The sequence below is a fragment of the Hipposideros armiger genome, unplaced genomic scaffold, assembly GCF_001890085.2.
Source record: "Hipposideros armiger isolate ML-2016 unplaced genomic scaffold, ASM189008v1 scaffold_42, whole genome shotgun sequence".
In the NCBI taxonomy this organism is placed as follows: domain Eukaryota; kingdom Metazoa; phylum Chordata; class Mammalia; order Chiroptera; family Hipposideridae; genus Hipposideros; species Hipposideros armiger.
Genome location: NW_017731392.1, coordinates 1795750 through 1820158, shown reverse-complemented (window position 1 = coordinate 1820158; position 24409 = coordinate 1795750). Strand labels below are relative to the sequence as shown.

General features: G+C 39.5%; 1 protein-coding gene across 4 annotated transcripts in view; it reads left to right on the top strand.

Annotated features, from left to right (window-relative positions):
- Positions 1 to 24409, top strand: part of IDE (insulin degrading enzyme) — a 104935-nt gene that overhangs the window by 73063 nt on the left and 7463 nt on the right. For 3 of the 4 annotated variants that reach the window (XM_019639047.1, XM_019639049.1, XM_019639050.1), the window contains 11 exons: positions 2557 to 2659; positions 4548 to 4670; positions 6554 to 6636; positions 9347 to 9491; positions 12743 to 12853; positions 12964 to 13084; positions 15918 to 16009; positions 16941 to 17052; positions 19553 to 19720; positions 21759 to 22031; positions 23075 to 23136. In XM_019639047.1, coding sequence (XP_019494592.1) covers positions 2557 to 2659; positions 4548 to 4670; positions 6554 to 6636; positions 9347 to 9491; positions 12743 to 12853; positions 12964 to 13084; positions 15918 to 16009; positions 16941 to 17052; positions 19553 to 19720; positions 21759 to 22031; positions 23075 to 23136 — 1393 coding nt within the window. Of the gene's footprint in view, positions 1 to 2556; positions 2660 to 4547; positions 4671 to 6553; positions 6637 to 9346; positions 9492 to 9989; positions 10135 to 12742; positions 12854 to 12963; positions 13085 to 15917; positions 16010 to 16940; positions 17053 to 19552; positions 19721 to 21758; positions 22032 to 23074; positions 23137 to 24409 lie in introns of all 4 variants that reach the window. The other variant, XM_019639048.1, reaches the window with a different exon arrangement.

Sequence of the window (24409 nt, the reverse complement as noted above, 5' to 3'; positions counted from 1 at the left end):
TTTAGCTGAGCCATCCCGCCACCTGTTGGCAGCTCACGGCTACTCAGCTCGGGCTGACTCGAACCGCTGTTGCTCAGAGCTCAAACTCTTGAGCGAGCTAACCAACTGAGCCACTCAGCCGGCCCTCCTTCCTTACTTTTTATAATTTATGTTTTGTTTGTTTTGTTTTGTTTTAAGCTGAGCCATCCTGCCACCTGTTGGCAGCTCAGCGGCAGCTCAGCTTGGGCCGGGACTCAAATCGCTGTTGCTCAGAGCTCACACTCTTGAGCGAGCTCTTAACCAACTGAGCCACTCAGCCAGCCCTTATAATTTATTTTTTAATACATACTCTTCCATTGTATATTTCAGTTTTGAATTCCTCAGTGGTACACTAACTCTTGGTCTGCAAAGTTATCTCTTTTTGATAGGTCCATATTCGATATTTGCCTAGTTTGAGGAAGTATGTTTATGTAATTCATATTTACTTCCTTATAATAACATTTCAAATGTTGCCCATACACTTGACTGTGGTATGCAGTATCTGAATCCCTTCGGATTGTACCTGAGAAATCTCTTTTCTCTCTCTGCTTTTTTAACCTGAATATTACTGGACAGCCTCCAGTGTCTGCTTCTTTCTGTGTCATAGAGTCATCCTCCCAGAGTATTTGGCAGCTTTCCCTGAGCTTTTTCACCTTCTCCCTCAGAACTGAGTTTAAAGTTTTCTTGTTTGAGTGGGCAAGTCCACTGATACATGAATGCTTCAGGCTTCACAAGTTATAATCAGTCCCTTGCCCATTATTCTGATGCATCGGCTCTCCCTTCAGGGAATCCAGAGCCATATAATGTAACAAACTTCCAAAATCAAGTGTCTCGTGGAAGAGAAGATGGGAATATCACCTCTCTACCAGGTTATTCCACTTCTTAACACATTTTTCAGAGGTCTCCTTGAGAGCAATCCATTCATTTTTTGAGAAATCAACAGGAGTGGAAGCAGTTCTAGGTCTGGCTCTGTCATATATTGAATGAATGCCCTTAAGAAACATCATGTACCCTTCATGTGCCCATGTGAGTTCTGTACACACTCTACACATACCCCCCAAAAGGGATTCTCAGACTGTCAACGTGCATCACTTCTGGACATGATGACAGAGCTCTTTCATCCATTAAACCCTATGCTTCCTGTCTATGTTTCTGTGGAACATATCCTTATTTAGCATGTTTTCTAGAACTGGTAGTGGTCAGTGGCAGCAAGGCCAGATTAGGAACACCTTGAACTGCAAGTTAGTCAGTCATACTAGGATAGAGATCAGATTATGATAGCTACCCTAAAGCAGGTGATTACGGTCAAGTCTAGTTAGCCAGGTAGAGTATTTTGTATAGAATAAATAAGAAATAGGTGGTTGTTCAGTCAGGCTTTGAAGTCGGCAAGGTCCAATGAGGGGCAGGGATTTGGAACACAGATTAGGATTCCAGAAATGGATGTGTATTCAGCAGAGGGGAGTTTTGATTACAAATACTTGGCCTTCAGCTGTGAGGCCAACATTCACAGGTTACAGCCAAACCTCTGGGAGGACAGGTTAGAACAACCAGGAACAAATATGGACCTACTTGAATTGGGACATAAGGGAGAAGTGGAACCAATAGCAGACTGCCTTCATGGCTAGCCATCCAAGCTATTGGCCTAGAACTCCTCTGTCCACAAGATTCAAAATAAGATTGGTTCCAGCCTGGGGTTGAGTCTGCTGGTGAGAGTGTAGTGATTCCGACTTTGATAGTTAAAAGGTCGCCGGAGCAGAAGTGTCCTTGATAACCCTACACAGGGACAGGAGCTCCGCTGGTACAGAGCTACTTTTGCTCCTCTACTCTTCTTCCCTTACCTCTTGACATTTTACCTCCACCTTCCCTCCCTGAACTTTTTTTGTCCTTCTGACTTCTGGGCTATTTCTACTATCTTATCAAAGGAAATTTTTAATAAACCAGAAGATAGAAAGGTGCTTCCTGGTCTTGCCCCTTTCTCCTCTAGCAGCAGGAAGGCTAGTGTGCGTATAGTAGCTATATTTGATGGTAGTCTCTGGCAAAAAATAAATAAAGAGCACAAACTTCGCAAGTAATAGAAGTGTGTTTTTGGTTTTTTTGGATCTCTGGATGAGCCAACAGATTCTCTTAGCCACTCTTGTTAACCCTGGGGCTGCACCGCTCCTGGGAAGAAGTACTTTGTTTTGCATTTTTAAGTACCATTTTTTAACTGACCTTGTTCCATTTTTCCCTAGCTACTACTCTTTTAAAAGTTTAGTCAATAGCATACCCACAAGAATCTTTCCTGCAAATACTTTTCACACTTAAAACGATGGGCTATAACCAAAGGATAACAGAGACTGTGATCAGAAACCTTTATACATACCTTGACAATATTTCAGTTATGCCTTATAGAATTTACTGGGTCTTAAAGGCCCAACACGTTCTTGGATGTCATTTATATTTTCATGAGTCAGGGTCTATAAATTTATATATACAACATGAGTTTATATATACATCATGAGTTTGTCTGTTTGCTTTTTCCATCTATCTTTACTCTAGGGTTGCAGTAGTTTCCAAATCTTTTGAAGGAAAAACTGATCGCACAGAAGAGTGGTACGGAACCCACTATAAACAAGAAGCTATACCTGATGAAGTCATTAAGGTAGGGTTAACTCCCCTGTGAAGAAGCCTAGTGTGTGAGGGGCACACAAGAACATGAGCTCCCTCGGTCAGCTGACTCATGGCCTAGGGTGTGGTGAGTGATGGCCTAGCACTGTATATACTGTTCTGAGAAAAGTGAACAAGGAGCTGGAGAGCTGGAACTTAGGTTTTGCATAAGGAAATGGCCACCTCCTCATGTATCTGTCACATCAGCAGGGCTGTCAGGCAGACACCCAGCCCCATGCAGTCAAAGATCATTGAAGCCCAAAGTGCACAGAGAAGCAAAGATACCAAGACAGGCAGGAAGAGATGGAAGTTGGGAGCCTGAAAGACAGATACATGGGCTACAGGGAGCTGACAACCTTGTTGGGAACACAGGCAGGGAGCAGTCTCTAGGATTCCTACTGCCTTCGCTTTAGGAGAAACTATATTTTATGTGTCATACTGTATCATTGCTCATTTTGTCAGCATAAGGGAATTAGGATTAATTTCAAAACAGGTATGTTTAGATAGTATATTACCCCATTCAGCAGTAGTTAAGATTCTGTTTGCGAATCTTATCTACTTATCCAGTACTTTTCTTTTTCAGCTCTTATTGGCTGTGCAGCTGTAGCTTTGAGATCGTGACCTTTACTCACAGCAAGACACAGAAAGCCTTGCTCTGATTAGATTCTAGTTAGATTCAAGTAACGGACATTTCTTAAATGTACCCGTTTAATGACAATACAGGAAAAAGGAGTTTAAGAAAGAAAATCGCTACCGGTACTTCTGACCTAGTCACATCACTGAAGCTCTTTAATGTATGAAAATACCCATCTTACTAAACTGTGAGGAAATTTCATCTCCCGTGAATTAGTGCTGAGTCTGAACTAATCCTAAAACAAGAGAGAACCCCCATTCACCAAATCCTGACCATGACAACCTTACCCCGAATAGGAATTTTTTCAAAACAAAATTTATTTGGGAGTTCAGCAGTAAAATTATTTGCTAAGTGTTTACCAGTTCTGTTATTCAGCCATTCAGGAGACTTAAGCTGCTACTTAAAAATAATATGGCGAACATCCCCACTATCCCAGTGCCAGAAGACACAGATGCAGGGACCAAAATAGAACTGCAGAAGCTACAAGGCTCTGGCACATCATCTGGAGACCAAATTGTTGAACCCAGAATTATTGGCGGTCGATTGCTTTTTCTTTTTCTTTCTTTCTTTTTTTTAAATAATGAAAAGTCGTGTAAATTAGAGTTCAATAATCAGTGGCCCGTGACCTGTCCTACTTAGCTTTTGGCACCACTAGCCCATGGAACAGATCCAACCTGCAGATTGTCAGCCAGTCTCACAATCCAGATTTAAGTCGCAACTTTGTCCTTAACCTTTTGTTTGAATTATTGCTTCACTTGAAAGTTCACATGATCATCTGGGAGAGGAGTGGGCCGTGCTTTAAGAAGATTTACTGAAATGAAAAAAGCTTCCTTTAGCCTAGCTTTCAGGCTAGTAATTTAGTGTAGCTGAAATTTTAATGCTCCCTATTGCTTAGCAGTTGTGGGAAATATCGCTGTGCAGATTATTCTCCATTCTTTAAAGAGCTAAAGCTGACATGATCTTTATATGGACCAATTAGCCTCCCAGTGTTCCACAGTCGCAGATTGTTCCTTAACCTCAGCTGTTCATTCTAGAAACGTGTAAAAGAAGAAAGATAGATAAACATAAAACTTTGATAATACCAGAGACTCCAGCTCAAGTTTCACAAAAAGTTATCAACAGATTTTGGGAATAGCCTCTTTACATCTGATGGAAAAGAATGCTGTGTGATGTTTATCCCCTTAATATTTGCCTGGATAGTAAGCAAAGTGACTATTTTAATCACTTGTGTTTTTCATTATTCATCCAGAAATGGCAAAATGCTGAGCTGAATGGGAAATTTAAACTTCCAATGAAGAATGAATTTATTCCTACGAATTTTGAGATTTTATCATTAGAAAAAGAAGCGACACCATATCCTTCTCTTATTAAGGTAACATGTTAGACTCAGTGATTTTAAATCCAGGGGACAGATCTATTACATGGAAGGGACTAGAGAGATGATTTCTTGCATTTGGTACTATGCTGATTTGGGGGAGAGGGGACTCACCTCTAAAGAGGAGACAGAAAGGTTACAGAGAGAATAATAAAAGAAATAGTAAAAGGCTAGAAATGTTAAAGCAAACAAACAAAACTACTAAACAACATAGAATGTAGGGAGTCGTTTTCTTTGCAGAAAAAAAAAAAAAAAAGACTGTAACCACAAGTCTATAGAAAGATAGTGGCCTCCTTTTCATGTTCTCTGAAGACCCAATAAGAAAGTCGATTTTATGCTACTTCATGAAAGTTAGAGATAAGAAAGAATCTCTAAAGCCTGGAAGAGAGCCTACCCAACAGGAGCTGTTGGATTTCCTGCTCTTAAAAACAATTCTCATTTTGACAGAGTAGCCATATGAAGTTAATGGAGTTATAAGCCAAGTGGGAAGGGTGATTGAGAAGTGGGTTTTATCTTTCTTTTTCAGAATGTTCTTTTCATGTTATTATTTTACACCTAGAGTAAATTGTGTAGAAAAATGAATCAGATTATTGCAGCACATCCTCTGTTCTAAACTCGAAAACTTCCTCTTTCTAAACTCACCGCCATAGACACACATCTTTCCTTCTTTTTATTTTTTTCAAATGACCTAACATTCAATTAACTCAGTGAGACAAGAATTAGTGTTTAGGAATATGAAATTTAACTTATTTCAAGCAACTACATTATTATTAATAAGACAACCATTTTTCTTTAAAAATGCCATTTTAATGAGTTAGGTTAGGTTACTCAAAGAGAAAGATTGTTTACCTCTTCTGAATTTTATTTGTTGTTTGTTTTAGTTTGTTTTACTTCTCACAGTAAGCTAAGAACATTGAACAATTTTTGTCTCTTGTCAGAGTTTCAAGTGACCATCTAAGGCTATTTTTCATATTGTATGAGTAAAGTGGAAAGTCAGAGTACTAGCTTATTTGTTCATCCCTGACTGTGTTAGTTATCCATTGCTGCATAACAAATTACTCCAAAATTTAGCAGCTTACAACCACAAATATTTTATCTCACGCAGTTTCTGAGGGTCAGGAATTGGGAAGTGGCTTAGTTGGGTGGTTCTGGCTCAGAGTCTCTCATGAGGTTATAGTCAAACCATTGGCTGGGGCGTCAGCCATCTGCAGGTTCAAGTAGAGCTAGAGGATTCTCTTCCAAGTTCAGTTGTGTGGTTTTGGGCAGGCCTTACTTCTTCACCACTTGGGCCTCTCCATAGAGTTGCCTGATACGGCAGCTGGCTTCCCTCAAAGTGAGTGATCTAAGAGGGACAGTGAGTGATCGAGATGGAAGCCACAGTGTCTTTTATAACCTAATCCGAGAGGTATCGTACCATCACTTTTATCATATTCTGTTGGGCAGACAGACCACCCCTGGTTCAATGTGGGAGAGAGGATAACACAAGGGTATGGATTCCAGCAGGCAGGGATCCTAACAGCCTACCTTGGAGGCTGGCAGCCATACCGCTCTAAGGACTCGCCTGCATCTGCCTCCCAGGGTCCAGAAAGACAGGGAGAGGGTAGTTGGTATTGGCTTCTCAGTCTGACCCTTCCCTCACTGTGTTCCCATCTCTTTGACCCAGGGGAGATAAGAGGGTGACTTCTCTCTGCTACTGGAATCCTAGTCTTCTCTCTTCACTTCCCACCTGCTGACCCTCTCTGTATACGTCAAGGCCATGAGGCAACAGCCTCTCCAGAACAAAACTCTCCGCTATTACCTTTGTTCTCCTCCTCTTGAAGGGTGATTTGATTTTCCCATATGCCCATATTTTCATAACCAAGTTGTTTTCTCCATCACAGGATACAGCTATGAGCAAACTCTGGTTCAAACAAGATGATAAGTTTTTCTTGCCGAAGGCTTGTCTCAACTTTGAATTTTTCAGGTATGTAAGATGACTCTAGCTACAAAGCTTCTTATAAAAATCAGCAATTACATTTCTAAAAGTTTTCTTTGCTTCCTTGAGGACCTATGTCTAGAAGTAAAAGGTTATGTAGCCTAGACAAAGGAAGGCAGCTGCTGTTAATGGATAGTGTGCAAACAGGTTGTCGCTTCTCCCTTTCTATTGATGAGTACGCCCTTTAACTGAAATGGTTGAGTTAGCTGTTAGGAGGACCTTCCGGATTTTGGAATCTGAGTAGGTTGTAGACTCCCTCAGAAGTTTCACTGAAGAAAGATTAGATAATGTGGTGTGTTTTTTGTTGTGGTTGTGGTTTTGTATTCCTAGAACTTACCCAGAAGAAGAGGTAGCAGTTACTAAATGGTCTTGAGTCTTTTCCAGCCCATGGATTGTCTGGAATCCCTTAGATGTTGCTCTCTCTATTTCTGGCTTGCTTACAGGCAAGATACTGGGGGTTGGGTTCCAGACCACCGCAGTAAAGTGAGTATCTCAATAAAACGAGTCACCATCCTTTTGCTGGTGGAAGGTCTTGCCTTCACTTCGTAAAAAATGAAATATCTGTGAAGCACAATAAATCGAAGTGCAATAAGGTGAGGGTAAGCTTGTACTTTCCCATGTGGCTTTTATGATTCGGCTTCAGAATACCTTTTGAGAGACCGTTTGACATTTTTGCATTCTCTAAACTGCCCAGAATAATCCTTAGAATTAAAAATGTTTGCTTCTAAGTGTTCTGGTCTCCCTAGAGTTAAACACTGTTCCGTTTCTTACATTCTGCTAGAAATTTTCTGTGGGTGTAATCCTTTTAATCTTTTCAGAAACAGGATTATATTATTCATACTTAGTTACAGTGTTTAAAACTCTGTGATCTATATTTAAGCATATAGCATCAAATTACAAAATGCTTTTTAAATTAACAAATGAGCCAGAATTTAAGCATTGTAGTTGAATCATGTTCTCTTTTAAAAGTTAGCTTAGGACCCTCTCCAATTCACCAGCACCACTGCTGTGGGCGCAGCATTTTAGGACACTTCCTAGAATTGCTTTCTGAGTTTGACCATACGCTTTGAGCTCCCAGACTTGGCTTTCTCTGCTTTTTACATCCACCTAAGAAAGGGGCATGGATGCCTGTGGGGCTGAGCCCTTTCATGGGCTGTCTTTTGTTTTGACGATTTTGCTTTTATGAGTTATGCCCTAAGTTTCTGAGCTGCTTTTTGCCTGTAAAAGGAAGTCTGTCGTCATGTATAATACTTTAAAAACTTCAATGACAGAGCATTCATTTAGATTTCCCAGAAGGAGAAATGTTTGTATAGTTGTAGAGTTTTCACTTTGATTTTAATTCTCTGAGCGGCTAATCATTTTACCCCTATTTTTTGCTTCATTATCAGTTTTTGATAAACATGTTGGCTTTGCTATCAGTACATTAGTTATATTTACTGTGCTATAGATAGAGTGAAACTGAATATGCTGCCCATAGGCCAAGTGGGCACCTGCCTCAGGTCCTTTGCACAGGCTGTTTTGTCTGCCTGGAACGTTCTTCGCCCTACCCAGATATCCCCAGGGCTTGCTCCTTTGCTTCCTTTAGGTCTGGGCCCAGATGTCACTTCATTAGAGAGGCCTCGATTAACCATCTTAGCAACCTTCCTGTCCCACCACCACCACCACTCATCACTCCTACTTCCCTTATCCTGCTTAATTTTTCTCCATAGCACTATCACCCCCTGATCTATCATATTTAAATGTATAATTTGTCTCCTCCAACTGGATTATAAATTCTGAGGTCAGGAACTTTGCCTGATTTATTCCTTCTTTATTCCCAGTACCTAGAGAGGAGCCTAGCATTGTAGTAAGCATGTAATACATATTTGTTGAGTAAATAAGTCTTTTCCTTTCTTCTCATAAAGGTAAGTAGTGTCATATAGTCAAATGAGTAGGTCATTTGACTTAAATCCAAATCCTAACTATTGCCAGTACCAGCCCAGTTGACATGAGGAAAGTTAGATTTCTTAATTGGGAAATGAAGATTTAAATTAGGTGACTCTGTGGTCCTATTTATCTTTTGTACTCTATAATTGCTTTTTGTCTTCTGTTTGTTTCTCTCACTTAAATATTTTCCTATTTTAATATTTTTTTCCTAGTTCTGGCTGCAGTTATATGGTGGAAATTATCAGTTATTTTATTGACAGAGGTCTATCTTGATTGGTTTGGGGAAACTCAGAGATAAGCTAACATTTTCACAGGTCTCACTCAGTTTTTCCCTTTCAAATTCACATAATCATAGCACACAATCTCATCCTCTTGTCCACCAAGGGTATGGCTTGCTTAGAAGGAGAAAGAGGACATGCCAGTGCTGCATCAGATCTCTGAGCCATATTTCGTCCTATTAGCCTAAATGCAGGCATGCATTTGGCTGATTCCACTCAGCCCTGCGTTTCTAACTTGTCAGTTCTGCCATACCATCTGGGGTAAGCAGTTTTCTCCCTCTTCACCACCACCAGCACACATGACATATTTCAGACTTCTTTTTTAGACACCTTGTTTTTTTCCTCATGGGAAGAAGAGACAGACTCAAGAATTGAAACCATACCTCCAGGAAATTATATTAATCAGTGTTCAGTTTCTTGATCCATCTCAAAAGGCCACACATCACATTGGGAAGTAATAAATCAGCTATTTTACTGTCAACATTTTCTTCCAGCCCATTTGCTTATGTGGACCCCTTGCACTGTAACATGGCCCATTTGTACCTTGAGCTCCTCAAAGACTCACTCAACGAGTATGCATATGCAGCAGAGCTAGCAGGCTTGAGCTATGACCTCCAAAATACCATCTATGGGATGTATGTAAGTACCCACGTCTTAGAGCCTTCCACTCATCAACATTTTTTACATTGATTTGATGGAAGCATTTTCAATTGAGGGTATGAGTTTAATTTCTTTTTTTTTTTTAATCTTTATGGCTAATCATATTTTCTCATCATTTAATTTTTAAGTTAGCTCTTATTTTAAGTATTCAGCAATATACCATTCATACTAAGCAAATTTTCCTTGATTTCTTCTTTTTCTTTTTAGCATCATTCATCAGATTGTCATATTTTTCTCTTCAAACAAAATTGAACCCTGATATAGGTTTAGATCTTACCCATTCTCTATCTGAAATCTTGGTCTTTGACAACAGAGAATGACATCTTGCTGCCATTGTAAAACCTAAGGTTGGCCTATACTATTTCCCTAGCAATTCAGATCACGAGGCTGCATATCCATACTCTTCAGTCATGTTTCTTCATTACCATACCACTGCTTGAAGTATCAAAGCATTTCTTTTGTTTTTCTTTTTGTTAGTCGCTACATTTATGCTGATCCTCTCCATTGCAACATGACATACCTGTTTATCAGGTTATTGAAGGATGATTTAAAAGAGTATACATATGCAGCACGCCTCTCAGGTTTGATCTATGGCATTGCATCAGGAATGAATGCAATACTTGTAAGTAAAATGAAAACCAAAAAAAAGGCACCACACCGTCTAAGCATTATGTTGAGCTTGGGAAAACTATTAACTTCTGCATTTTTAAACAAGAAGATTGATGGTTTTTTCCTTGCAACTTTTTAATGATTGAAGAACTCAAATTAGCATTAGCTACACTAAAGAATGATTTAGCAGAGTTTAGTGCATCTTGTGAACATGTATGTGTGCTACACTTATTTGCATGTCCCTCTGCTTGAAATGCTTAACATATAATCCTGAAAGCATGTTGGTCTTTCCATATATGTGACTATATTAACATCTGTAAGCGAAAGATGTTCATAGTTATTGTTGTGGTGCTTGAATTTTATTTATATACAAGGGTCTGACAATTAAGTTCGCGAACTCATCCTAGAAAAAGTGCTACATACCTCACTGCTGAATATCACTATGGTCACCTTCGAAGTACTCCCCTTGGGAAGCTATCCACTGATGCCAACGCCTAGTCCAACCTTCAGAGCAATTTTGAAACTCTTTTTCTGGAATGACTATCAGAGCTGTCATTGTATTACACTTGATGTCCTGAATGTCACCAAAATGTCTTCCTTTCAATATTTCCTTTATCTTCGGGTAAAGAAAGAAGTCATTGGGGGCCAGATCAGGTGAGTAGGAAGGGTGTCCCAATACAGTTATTTGTTTGCTGGCTAAAAACTCCCTCACAGACAGTGCCGTGTGAGCTGGTGCATTGTCATGATGCAAGAGCCATGAATTGTTGGCGAACAGTTCAGGTCATCTAACTTTTTCATGCAGCCTCTTCAGCTTCCAAATTGTAAACTTGGTTAACTGTCCAGTTGGTACAAATTCATAATGAATAATCTCTCTGATATCAAAAAAGGTTAGCAACATCGTTGCAACAAGTTCACGAACTTAATTGTCAGACCTCATATAAACTTCCTTTCTTTTGGCTGACAGTAGTAGAAAGTTCCTGAGTTCAAATACATGTGACACTCTCATTTAATTTTTTTGTAGCATGCCTCATTAACCACTTTTAAGTGTGTTTTAAAATAAGCATTATTAAATGCACTCTAAGAAATCTAGGTCCTTTTTCTTGATACTGTTTGTGACATGTTTCTAAACTTATATCTCATTTCCAAATTAACATCTCTTTTATGGCACACATTCATCTTCACTTTTCTCAAAAATGTACTGTATGTTTTAGAAATAAGAACACATGCTGTGTACTCCTTTATAAATTCTTATACAAAAGGTTTTAGGGTTTTTAAATTTTGTTTATTTTGCAGTAACTTTTTTTCTTCACACAAGTTAATTTTCTGGTAGCTTTTGTTTAATGTTTAAGAATGTATATAACTTAACCTTATTCTCAAAGTCCAAGGAAATTTTGAAGTTCAGAGATCAAAATAAACTCCAAATAGAAAAGTGATAATCTATTGTAAGTTTTCACTATTGAGTTTTAGGAGCATATTACCGTTAATATAAATAATTTTTTGTTTGTGACAAAAAGGGCCTTCTGCTAATTGTCAATCTAGTTCCCACGGTACGTGATGTGCTTTCCATGGCCAAGGACATTCACTCCTGTTGAGGTTCTTGCCTATCATTTTTCATAAGGTAGAGGCTTTCATAGGTATTCTAGTTGCAAGGCATCCTCTATTTCTGTGAACCATTTGGAAATATAATAATAGGAAATATGATAATAGGCACCCCCCACTTTTCAAAATGTTATGTTTTCAGGGACTGTTAAAGTAAATTGTCCTAAGGCAGAATCCTGATGGTCCATACAGTGTGTTCTCACTATACCCCCTTTTTGCCATGGGCTTTTGGAACGTCAGCAGAACCCATCAAACAAGCAAGTGGTGAGATGCATGGGTCCTTATTGGGCAACATTGAATGAGCAATGTGGCAAAATGCCATATAATGTAAAATGGGGCTGCCTGATTTCTCCAAATATGTTTTAAAAATATTTAAATGTAAACAATTTGGGGACATATCCAATAAATTGCAGATAACACTCCCCTGTGATTTTTTTTTTTTTTTAAGAAATTTTATTGGGAAACTGTGTTTTTCCAGGACCCATCAGCTCCAAGTCAAATAGTTGTCTTCAGTCTAGTTGTGGAGGGCGCAGCTCCTTGGCCCATGGGGAATCCAACTGGCAATCTTGGTGTTATGAGCCTGCGCTCTAACCACCTGAGCTAACCGGCCACCCCTCCCCTGTGATTTTTACCTTCTATTACACCTATATAAACTTTAATCTTGCCATTCCTAAGAAATTCTTTTTGAAGATTAAACTTAAAATATATTCTATAATTAATTTTGATTTAATGCAAACTTGAATTTTCATGATGTAGTGTGTGCTGCCATAATTTGGCATCAGGTGAGCTTCCTTTTTTGTTTAGGAAAAGCAAAATTATGCTTTTGGGTATTAGTAAATAGAGATAGTTAATATTATCTTCCTAAGTGTTAAACTATACTTATGAGAAATTAAATTAATTAAATTTCTTGTTTCATTTTTATTTTAATACATCTGGTTTTGGGATTTTCTAAATGTTTAATAATCAAGCTTAAGTTGTTTCATGATATTTTTGACTTTTAATACCCTGAACTCTTTCTGTAGCTCTCAGTAAAAGGTTACAATGACAAGCAGCCAGTTTTGCTAAAGAAGATTATTGAGAAAATGGCTACCTTTGAGATTGATGAAAAAAGATTTGAAATTATCAAAGAGGCAGTAAGTTTTCCGACCTTATTTTTATAGTCTATTGTTTTTGTGTTCATAAGGTAATATGAAATGATTTTTAAGGACTTCTAAAGTTAATGAGCCGTGTCTCCCTTCACTAGTACATGCGATCTCTTAACAATTTCCGAGCTGAGCAGCCACATCAGCATGCCATGTACTACCTCCGCCTGCTGATGACTGAGGTGGCCTGGACTAAAGATGAATTAAAAGAAGCCCTGGATGGTGAGACTCCTTTTCCACTTATACCCTAATGCTTTATTTTTTTCTAAAATCATTTGAATTTTTAATGATCTTTTATGACAAGCCCTTACTTATACTTATTATGTAACACTATGCTTTTGATGTCTTCAGTGACAAATCAATAGCAAAGTCTTGAAAATCATTATTTTATTGGTTGCCTCAGGTATTGGATTGGTGTATAAATGATAAAATTTGCTACCTAGAACAGATACATTTTTAATCTGGACAGTTAACATACCTTTTAACATACCTTTCTTTGCAAAATGATTGCGTTACATCCAGGTAAAAGCAAGAATTTTACCTTTTAAAAAAATACTACATAATTGACTTTAAATATATTTTTCAAGAAACTGAACCTGTATTCAGCATGATCAAAAAGCAGAGATTTTGGAGGTCCTCCCCTTTGTTAGATTCTGGGCCAAATGTTATATGAATTTTAATCAGAATATGCTCTAATGTGTCTCATAGGCATGTGAAATCTTCCTAAAATGTATTTTATAAAGTCAGCACTTTCTTACTTGAAATTCACCATTCTAATAAATAATCATTCTATTTTGATACGCATAAACATTCAGTAATCCAGTAATACCAACATGGCTTAATCTGGAGACAATTCAATGTGAGAAGCTGGCTTTCTCATGACTCTAAGTCAGTCAGCTATCCAGGTGCCTTGGTAGCAAGAACCTTAGACTTCAGTGTGATCCATCAGCCTTTACCAATTGCCCGCTGTGCACCTGGCCCTAGACTCCAGGTGCTTGAGATTAAAAAAACAAACGATCATTTAGATGGGGTTTCTTTGGCCAGGGAGCTCCAGTCTAGTGGCAAAGCGTAAGTGTGAACAGATCATTTTACTGAAGGCAAAGAGAGTAAGTGTTGTGATAGAGTAAGTGACCCGGTACCGGGGCTCCTAAGGCAGTGCAGTAGAGAGGAACCAGTAGGCCCTTTGGAATTAGTCCAACCAAGGATCAAATGCAAGCTCTGGAATTTACTGGCTTGATGATTTTGGACAAGAAACTTAAACTTTGTAAACATTAATTTTCTCACCTTTAAAATGCGAATAATAGCACATGCTTTACAGTTTTATAAAATCTGTAAGGTGCCTGACCCATAGTGAGCACTTGTTAATTCCCTTCCCATGTCTCTCTTCAAATTTCAGCCACTAATTTTAGCATCTATTGTAGCAACTACTAGGATGGCATCCTATGGGGAAGGGACAATTCTTCCTTATTGAAGAATTAAATCACTACATGGAAAAGGAAAGTGGGGAACAGAAAACTCACTATTAGGATGCCATAACAATAATTGATACAGGCAGCATACACCAATAGATGCTAAAATTAGTGGGTAAAAGTTAAGGAAAAACAGGATATTTGTATAGTTTCAAAATATTTCTCCCAAAATAAGTGCCATATTTCCCCATGTATAAAACGCAACCTTTTTTGAAAAATTTGGGGTCTAAAAACTGGATACGTCTTATATAGTGGTTGTATGAGCACAAAAACAAGTGTGAAAAAAGCAGGAAATGCAAGTAAAAAAAAAATCTACAACCACTGTATAAGAAGCACCCAGTTTTTAGACCCCAAGTTTTTCAAAAAAAGGTGCGTCTTATACATGGGGAAATACAGTATTTATTAATTACAATGGGAAAAGTATTGATGAGCAACTGGCTCTTCCTAATTGCTTGTAGAGCATACGTGAGTTACTCAGTAACAACCAGAAGAATAAAATAGCACACTTACTGTAAAGACATCTGGCTGAAACCACCTTAACCAAGGGATCAGTGTTAACATCGCCGGTACTACAACATATCCACATCACGTACCCCTGATGTGATGTTCTGAGAAGGGCACATTACCTCTGTGGTGTTCTTCCTAGTAATACATAAGCTCAGCTTACTCATGAGAAAACATTAGACAAACCCAAATAAAGGCATTCTATACAATAACTGAAAGTATTCTTAAAAAATCTTAAGGTCATGAAAGTCAAGGAATTACCAAAGATCTGTCACAGGTTGGAGGAAACTAAGGACACATGACAACTAAATGCAAGGTGGGATCATGGATTGGCTCCTGGAACAGAAAAGAAATGTTAGGGCCAGCTGAGTGGCTTAGCTGGTTGAGAGCTCGCTTGGGAACGCCAGCTCTGAGCAGCAGGGCTGCGGCTCGGATCCCACATTGAGGGCCGGTGACGCTCGCCCTCTATAGCTAAGATGATGAACAATGGCTCGACCTGGAGCTGGGCTGCTCTTTGTCGCTGGTGATGGTGTAGGCTGCAGTGGGGCTGCAGTGAGCTGCTGTGGGCTGTGTGAGTGGCTGGCAGCCGGTGTGAGCTGCCGGGAGCCGCTGTGAGTGATCGTCCAGAGGCCGGCGACCAATTGTCTCACCTGGGAAGAGCACAATGATAATACCAACATGGGCCAGTGAGGCGACATCCTCCATAGCTAGACCGAAGAACAAAAACAGCAATTTGTCTACCTGTCTGTTCACCTTCCCCGATTCCCCAACGCTGTTCCCCTCCCCCAATTCCCCAATAAAATCTTAAAAAAAAAAAAAGAAAAGAGATGTTAGTGGAAAAACTGAAATCCAAAAAAAGTCTGTATTTTAGTTAATAGTATTATACTAGTGTTAATTTCTTATTTTTGATCACTGCACTATGGTTATGAAAGATGTCAACATTAGGGAAAACTGGGTGAAGGGTTTACAGGAACTCTCTGTACTATTTTTGAACTCCAAACTCTTCTGTAAATCTCAAATTATCTCAAAGTTTTTTTAGAAAAGCTCATAGGTAGAGCTCACTATTTCTTACACCTTTACAGATGTCACCCTTCCTCGCCTTAAGGCCTTCATACCTCAGCTCCTGTCGCGGCTGCATATTGAAGCCCTTCTCCATGGAAACATAACAAAGCAGGTGGGTGGTTGAAGTCTTAACCGTGTTTTATGGACAAATGCAAGAGATTTTTTACCCTAGTCTGTGTAACGCAGTGTGGTTATAAGCACATTAGTGTTCACTCAACCCTCTCTGCTCTGTGCAGGAAGGTGGGGGGAGGCATAGGGGAAGTGGAATGATCGTGGTGAACTGTGGACCCACTTTCGTGGCTACCGCCTCTGTTGTTGCCTGCTTCGTGCAATCGTAGGAGGAAGTGGGATAACTTTCCCGACTCTTTTTGGATAGCAGGACTGTTTAGTGAATAAGAAAGAACATATGGTGTGGGATCAGACAGCCAGGGTTCAAATCCTGACTGCCACATACTAGATACATAATCCTCTGAAAAGGTCTTAACCTTTCTGTGCTCAGTTCCCCTATTTGTAAAATTAGAGTTATTAGGAGTAAATGAAATAGTAAAAGCCAAATGTTTAGCACATACATAGCACCCCAGAATTCCCATGGCAGTCTGTCTTAAGAGCCCACACGCTCTACCACTCTGCTGTGCTGCCTCCAAAACAATATGCCCAAGGTCAGATGCTAATCAGTGTGGCAGAGACAGGATTCTTAGCAAGGTCAGTTTTACTCAAAATAAAGCCTGATGCTCACTTCCTTTGTAACCCCCGGTGTCACTCACTTGGGACCAACTTTCCATTACCAGTACACCTCCATCATTAGCGGTGCCTTTTTTCCAGCATCAAGATTGCCTGGATCTCTGTTTCTCTTCACTGCCATATTGACTGTACTGTAAATCCACAAATTCAATTTTTATCCATTTTTATGATTAACTGGGCTGGTTTATTTCACAGGCATGTTTTCATATTGTATGGCGTTTCATTCATTATACTGTTTTTATTTTCACAGACAAGATACATTTGTGTTTTTGTAATATACTGTGACCTGTGTTTTTCCACAGGCTGCATTAGGAATTATGCAGATGGTTGAAGACACTCTTGTTGAACATGCTCATACAAAACCTCTCCTCCCAAGTCAGCTGGTTCGGTATAGAGAAGTTCAGCTCCCTGACAGTAAGTTGAAATGTTATAACTGTGGTAATGGGGTACTTTGACATAATATTGTTGGTGATTACAGGTAGGTTGAATTCACTTGGATGATAATATATAGTTGTATGGTAAAGATCTACTGGGATACTCTACTATTTATAGAAGTATGGTTAAAGACATTTCTGTCAAACAGTTTTCTGTAGGAGGGCCATAAAGGTGAAATTGGAGGTAGGCAATTATTTTGAAGAGAATGATACTGGAATTGACTGGTAATTGAGTATAGAGAAGTTAGGAAATAAAAATATCACAAAGCTAAAGAAATGCTGATTGTGAATCATGAAATAAAATTTATTTATAAAAAATGAAAACTAGAATTATAATATCTAATTGGAAGCCCATAGGAGTCTTTGGCAGAAATAGTTTTAGGAAAGCCACAGGTACAAATAACAACATATATTCATTACATGCATATTTTATGAGGAATTAACATAAAGTAGATAAATATATTAGAGTTTGCAATGTTGGATTACTTTTGCATTAACAGTGGTTTCTGTTGATATAAAAACTCATTAAGCATTATTTTCAATACTGTTTAAAATTATCTAGTGGAAAGTATATTAGACTAGGGATGAGAAGCATTGGTTTTATTTTTTTTAGCCAAACTTGACTGTTGGCTGTTCTCCATGCATGCATGGTTTGTGCTTTTTTCCCCAGCGGTTTTATCCTCTGACCCCCCATTTCTTCATGGACCTGTGCCTACACCTTATTCATCTTTCCAGGCCCATCTCATAAGCCACCTATTCCACTAAACTTTTTCTGAAACTCCCAGCTATCACTTTCTCTTCTGACCTCCCAGCACAGGTTTTCTGAACTTTTCCTTATTTAAGCCACTCAGCACTTGAGTTGGGATTGAAGTGCATCTCCGTATCGCTTATTAGCTTATACATTTCTTAGCACCAAGGTGTGGTTCTAGCTCATTTGAGTAGCTACTAAAGCAACTTGAACATAGTATTATCTCAGGATGTCATTGCTGAATGCACAAAGATACCTGTGAGCTCTGCTCACAGATCTGTTAATGGTTCATTTCAGACGTCTGCTGGTTTGTTCTTAAGTCACTGCAACGTGGCTGAGGAAGAATAGGATCTTCCATTCAAAAGCCATAGTACTTGATCATGAGGCTGTGAGGCCTGTGTAGAAACAAAAGCGAAATCTATCTTTTTCACCTCTTTTTACTACACTTCCTGCCTTCTCTCCTCTCCTAGTACCCTATCTCTTCTGTCTTTCAAGTGCCCTTGCAAATTGCCCTATGCTCAAAAATAACTCAGTTCTCATCCCATTCTCAAAATGCTAGTTGTTAGGAAGTCATTCTAATTTCATCAACCGAGCAGGCATGAATGTCTTAAATAGTACTTCACTTAACTCTCCATGAAACAGTATTTACAGTTTAAAAAGAAAAGCTTCGGGCAGTATGAAGGAGGAGACATTTGGAGATATGTATGTTGGACTTGCAGCCCGAGTTCCCTGACCTCTTCTGATAAGAGGGAACTTAGTGCTGCCAGTATACAATCGGAAAGTTTGGCTTTTAGTCAGACTTGGACCTGGTCAGAAAAGTGAAATAGATGAAATATAATTGCAGGCTCCCCTGCCTGCCTTTTCTGTTGATGCCTAAATTAGCATCTATAAGAGTGAGCAGACATATCATTACTACTATGTCTGAGAAATCTTCAATCTATGAGTCTTCTACAATACTAAAACTAAACACTATATATTTGCTTAGTCAAATGTGTTGCTCATGAAATAGTTATCAGATCATAAAGCATGATCATGATATTCATAACTTTGATGAAATATTTGATCCGCATATCTGAGTTTTAGTCTTAGCTGTCCACCACGTGACTTTGTGTCCTTGGGACAGGTCGCCTCTCAGGGTCTTAGTTTCCTCGTCTTTAAAGTGAGATGTTAGGCTGAGTTATCTCTAAGCACTGTGCACATTTGTGTAAATTTGTAAAATAACCTTTAGTGTAAGTAAGTGTTAGCAAACAGTCATGCTGATAGACTGATAAATAGAAATGCAAAGTAATAAAGGCACAGCTAGTAATTTTTAAAGATTGTTTTGTATGGTTATTCAAACATAGGTGGTATTTCTACTGGGGTTCTCATATGTATTAGCTAGTTCTAATCTACATACACTACATTGTACATGTTATTAACTATGGGTCTCATTTAGCATTAATACTTAGTCATAAAATGGGTCTTTTATAAGTTTCTTGCCCTTTAAATTCAATGCGTGGTTATTGAGGGCCTACCAGTTTTAAAGCACACAAGGGCCTACCAAGTGCAAATCGCTGTAATAGGAACCTCTTAGGGAAGGTGAGTTTCACATTGTTAGTAAATGAATTGCAGTTTGGAATTACCAAAAACCACCAACCACATTGAACAACTTGAAAAGGCCAAACAAAACATTAACTTTATTAAATCCTAAATAAGTTTTTGAATGTGTCGTTCTCTTTTTGAAATTCCCTAGGAGGATGGTTCGTTTATCAGCAGCGGAATGAAGTTCACAATAACTGTGGCATCGAGATATACTACCAAACAGACATGCAGAGCACCTCGGAGAACATGTTTCTGGAGCTCTTCTGTCAGATCATCTCTGAGCCTTGCTTCAACACGCTGCGCACCAAGGAGCAGCTGGGTGAGAGGATCAGGGCATAGCAGGGTACCACTGACCGTTAGGAACCACCATTGTTCTCAGAGGACCTCCACACGTAATGGTCTCCTGGCATGTGGCTTCAGGCGTGCTCTATTCAGAAAGACTTGTGGAAAACTTGTTTGTGAGGAATCCACTTCTAAAAGATAAGCAGTTAGGGCCGGCCGAGTGGCTCAGTTGGTTAAGAGCTCGCTCAAGAGTTTGAGCTCTGAGCAACAGCGGTTCAAGTCCTGGCCTGAGCTGAGCAGTCGCTGAGCTGCCAACAGGTGGCAGGATGGCTCAGCTAAAAGAAATAAAAATAAAAAATAAAAGATAAGCAGTTAATGGGCCGGCCGAGTGGCGCGATGGTTAAGAACTCGCTTGGGATGCCAGAGGGCCCCGGTTCGGATCCCACATATGAGGGCCAGTGACACTGCCCTCTACAGCTAAGATGCTGAACAACAGCTCAACCTGGAGCTGGGCTGCCGTGAGTCGCTGGCGACGGCGTAGGCTGCAGTCCCTGTGGCAGTGGGTTGCCATGGGCTACCGTGTGTAGCCAGCAGCCAGCGTGAGCGGCCAGCAGCCGCAGTGAGCGGCCAGCAGCCGCAGTGAGTGGCCAGCAGCCGCAGTGAGCGGCCGTCCAGAAGCCGGCGACTGATCTGCCTCGCCAGGGAAGAGCGCAATGATGGTGCCAACTTGGGCCAGTGAAGCAGTGTCCTCCACAACTAGATTGAAGAACAAAACGACAGCAACTTGTCTGTTCCCCTTCCCCTAATTCCCCAGTACTGTTCCCATCCCCCCAATTACCCAATAAAAAAAAAAATATTTAAAAAAAAAAAAGATAAGCAGTTAATATTTTATGGACAGTAAAATAATTCTTAAGGAGATGACACTGTTTACATTAAATACATGTCAATAAAGAGGACATTTTGGGGTAGAAGGGAGAGGATGTTAAGGGCAGGATGTTAACGAGTGGCAAGGTGGGAAGCAAGCCATCAGAGGAGTTTATATTCACTAAACTTTGGGTTCCCTGAGGGGGCACATATTTTCTCTCATTCACCTTTGTATCCTGAGCCTAAGGCATGTCGAAGGTACTCAGTAGGTATTGAGGAAATGTTTCAGGCAGCATTTTGGGCACTGTTAAAAGTCTTGGAGATCCTAGCAGGTTTGATCAATGAGAAAAGAAAGAAGCCCCAGTATGACTGGGAAGAGCCAGTGAAAAAGGATTTGGGTGTCTCTAAGTACCAGTCTTTTGTTAAACGACCACTATGGTAGATGCTGGACAGTGAAAATAGATAAGTTATGGATGGCCCTCCCCTTCAAGGAGCTCATAGTCTAATCAGGAAGGCAAACCTGTAAAGGAACAACTGTAATTATAGTACAGTGTGATAAATGCTACTCAGAGTGTTTAAACTCTTAAATGCTATGTTGAAGAGAGTTTCTTCCTCAGAAGTGGAACGCAGAGACACCACCTCTGTCAGAGGTGTGGTTCAGGGCAGGGCAGCTGAAGGAGGTAGTGCATGAGCTCACAAGATGACAATGGAAGTACGACCTTCAATTACTTGGTCTCTAAAGATTTACAGTCTGAGCAGAGTTGGTCCAGGAATGGATTACCTAACAGGAAATGCAATAGTAGAGGCAAGTTCACATAAGGAACCTGGACGTGAAAGGAAACAGTGTGAGGACAATGGTTAGGGGATGAAAATGAGTCCAGCATTTCATAGGAATAACTAACATAGATAGAAGGGTATTAACTGGCAGAGAATGTATGTGATGTTGAGTTTGAATGGTGAATAGGATTGTTTTTTTTTTCCACTTTTTTAAGAAGAGGCATTATCTCCAACGTCCTAACTATTCTTTAGAGAGCTCTTCTGCTCTGTCCTTAGGAACTGAGGATATCTTAATTGCTCATATTTCTTCAAAGGGTAATAATGTAAAACCCTAAAGTAGATTGTATTTGCTCTGACAGAATACTTTTTGAAAGATTTAAAGTGACCCGAGTCTCAAATGCCAAGGTCCTGACTGGCTGGTGTTTGTGTTCCAGGCTACATCGTCTTCAGCGGGCCACGTCGAGCTAATGGCATACAGGGCTTACGATTCATCATCCAGTCAGAAAAGCCTCCTCACTACCTAGAAAGCAGAGTGGAAGCTTTCTTAATCACCATGGAGAAGTCCATAGAGGACATGACAGAAGAGGCCTTCCAAAAACACATCCAAGCATTAGCGATTCGTCGGCTAGACAAACCAAAGAAACTATCTGCAGAGTGTGCTAAATATTGGGGGGAAATCATCTCCCAGCAATACAATTTTGACAGAGGTAAGGCCAAATGAGAGCCCCAACATTCATGGCATATTAGTGTAACATTTGAGGACACTGAGGCCGTTCTACAAAATGGTTTTCGTTTCATAGATGGCATTCTAGTATTGCTTTGGGAGTGGAGGTGAAGATACAGCATTTCCAAAGAACCATTATTTAACATAACAATTTCCTATTAGAAACTTCATCTTTTTTTTCTTCTCTAAAGCTAAAGCTGGATCTACCTGTATCTCATAATAATGCACTAACAATAAATCTAATTTCACTTTTTGTGTTCAATCACTGTATCTCTGAGGCTCTGAGCATGGATATGTAGGTATCAATTTCCCATAACACTAAAAAAAAAAAAAGAAAAGAAAAATTACAGTTTGAACTCAGTTGAGGCAGGTTTTGCTCTGGAGGCACAGGGGTTCAAACATTTGCCTATAGGGATCTCCAGAAATTCGTCCATACATTTGGATTTGGGCTGATCCCCAAAGTCCCTTGCCTGTCAGCGTCCTTTCACCTTTCTTTTAGAGTAGAGATTAACAGTGGGGTGTGCTGAGCTATATTAAAAGTCAGGAGAGTTGGGTTGTGTTCTCATTCCAACACCAAGAAGCTGACGATCTTGGCCAACTCACCTTTTCTGGGTCTCTGTTTCCTTACCTGTAATTTTTCTAGTAGCTGTATTCACTATAAATATAACACCTACCACTTACTGAGTATTTCTCATGTGCCCTAATAATGTGCTATTGTCATTTATCATTTTTTCTTAGTTCTCACTAAAGCCCCATTAAGTAGTTTTTATCCCCAATTTCTGGAGTGGAAGCTGAGGCTCAGAAAAGTGGGAGTGACTAGCCCAAGATCCAACAGCTCATAAGTAGAGAGCCAGAATAGCCTCTTAACTTTTTACTTGAAATTTATTCCCTTACTACTTGCAGGAGCAGATGATCACTTAAAAATATGGATATTTAGGAGTGCTGAGGTGTATTGTCATTTAGGGTAGTATTCTGGGCTACTTAAGATGGGATTCTTAGTAAATTACTGTTTGATTACTTTTTCAGATAATACAGAAGTTGCATATTTAAAGACACTTACCAAGGAAGATATCATAAAATTCTACAAGGTAAATTCAATTCATGTATTTAGATTTTGACTGATAAGGAAATATGGTATGTGGTATGTTATGTGTTGCTGCTTTGAACCCATTGAGGCAGGATTTCTGAAGGCTTTTTTATGGATTTAAGTATTTTTGACACATATTACTGTTAGAAAAAAGAGACAATTCATATTGAACCCAGTACTGTTTCCTTCTCCCTCTGGACCAGGGACTGTGATGGCCCTTCCTGGCTTCCAGATCCACCTCTTTAGCTACCCTTTTGTCTGTTCTCTCTGTTCCCATCCCAGCCCACAAAGAACATTGCTGAGCTTGTTTGGTGGGAAAGAGGAGCAAAGAAAACAAATAGAACTTGAGAATTAGATCACTTTCCAACCTCTGACAGCTATAAATTATCTTCAACCATTTAGGTACTGTGGCTGCTTCTTTACCTTAATGATTACTCACCTTTGAACTTTGTTCAGGGATCTTATGAGTTTTCAATGCCTGTGCCCGCTGAGAAAGTTTATCAGGAGAAGAAAGAGACACCACCATTAAAATTTTCCCAGTACAGCTTTAAGAGGCTTGCGCCATCTAAATTTTCCCCAACTGTAACAAAATTCTTAGAAGGGTAGTGAAAATTTTGTTAAGTGGGTATATAATGTGTAATAAGGATGCTAAGTGCAGAAATTGAAGTTTAAGCTGCAATAAAATTGTGCTTACAGTGTTCCATATATTCTTTGGAATATTTGGGGCCTCTAATTTGCATAAAATACTTTAATGTCTGTTTTGCAGGATAAAGAGCAAAATTATATCCTGTAGTTAACATAGTGCCTTAGAATTATATCTTAGCTAGTGTTCTAGCCGCTTCCCCTGATTCATGTGCCAATTGTTTGATCAGGAACTCAGTCCCGCCTTTGCTAACAGAACTTTGGGAGAGAAATCAACTACTTTACAATGGCGTTTTTCAGGGATGTAGTGTAACCGACAATACAAGAGTCAGTACTTGCAGTTCTCATTAGAATGGTTTTGTGAACTTACTTGCACAGTGAAGGCTAACCTCATTTTTCTCCTATATTGGAGTTTCTAATACCCACTGAATTCACCACTGTGGGTGCTCTGGGGAGAGTGAGAAAAAGGAAATGTTCTGACCTGAAGGTGCTGACAATTTCCTAGAGGAAAATGGTGATCTTGCACTGTCTACAAGTCACTTACACTTCTTCCTCCCAAATCCTCTGAAAAACTACAAGGCTGTTCTCTGTATGTGCAAACAAGTATAAAATAGCCAGTAACACCTTAGCAA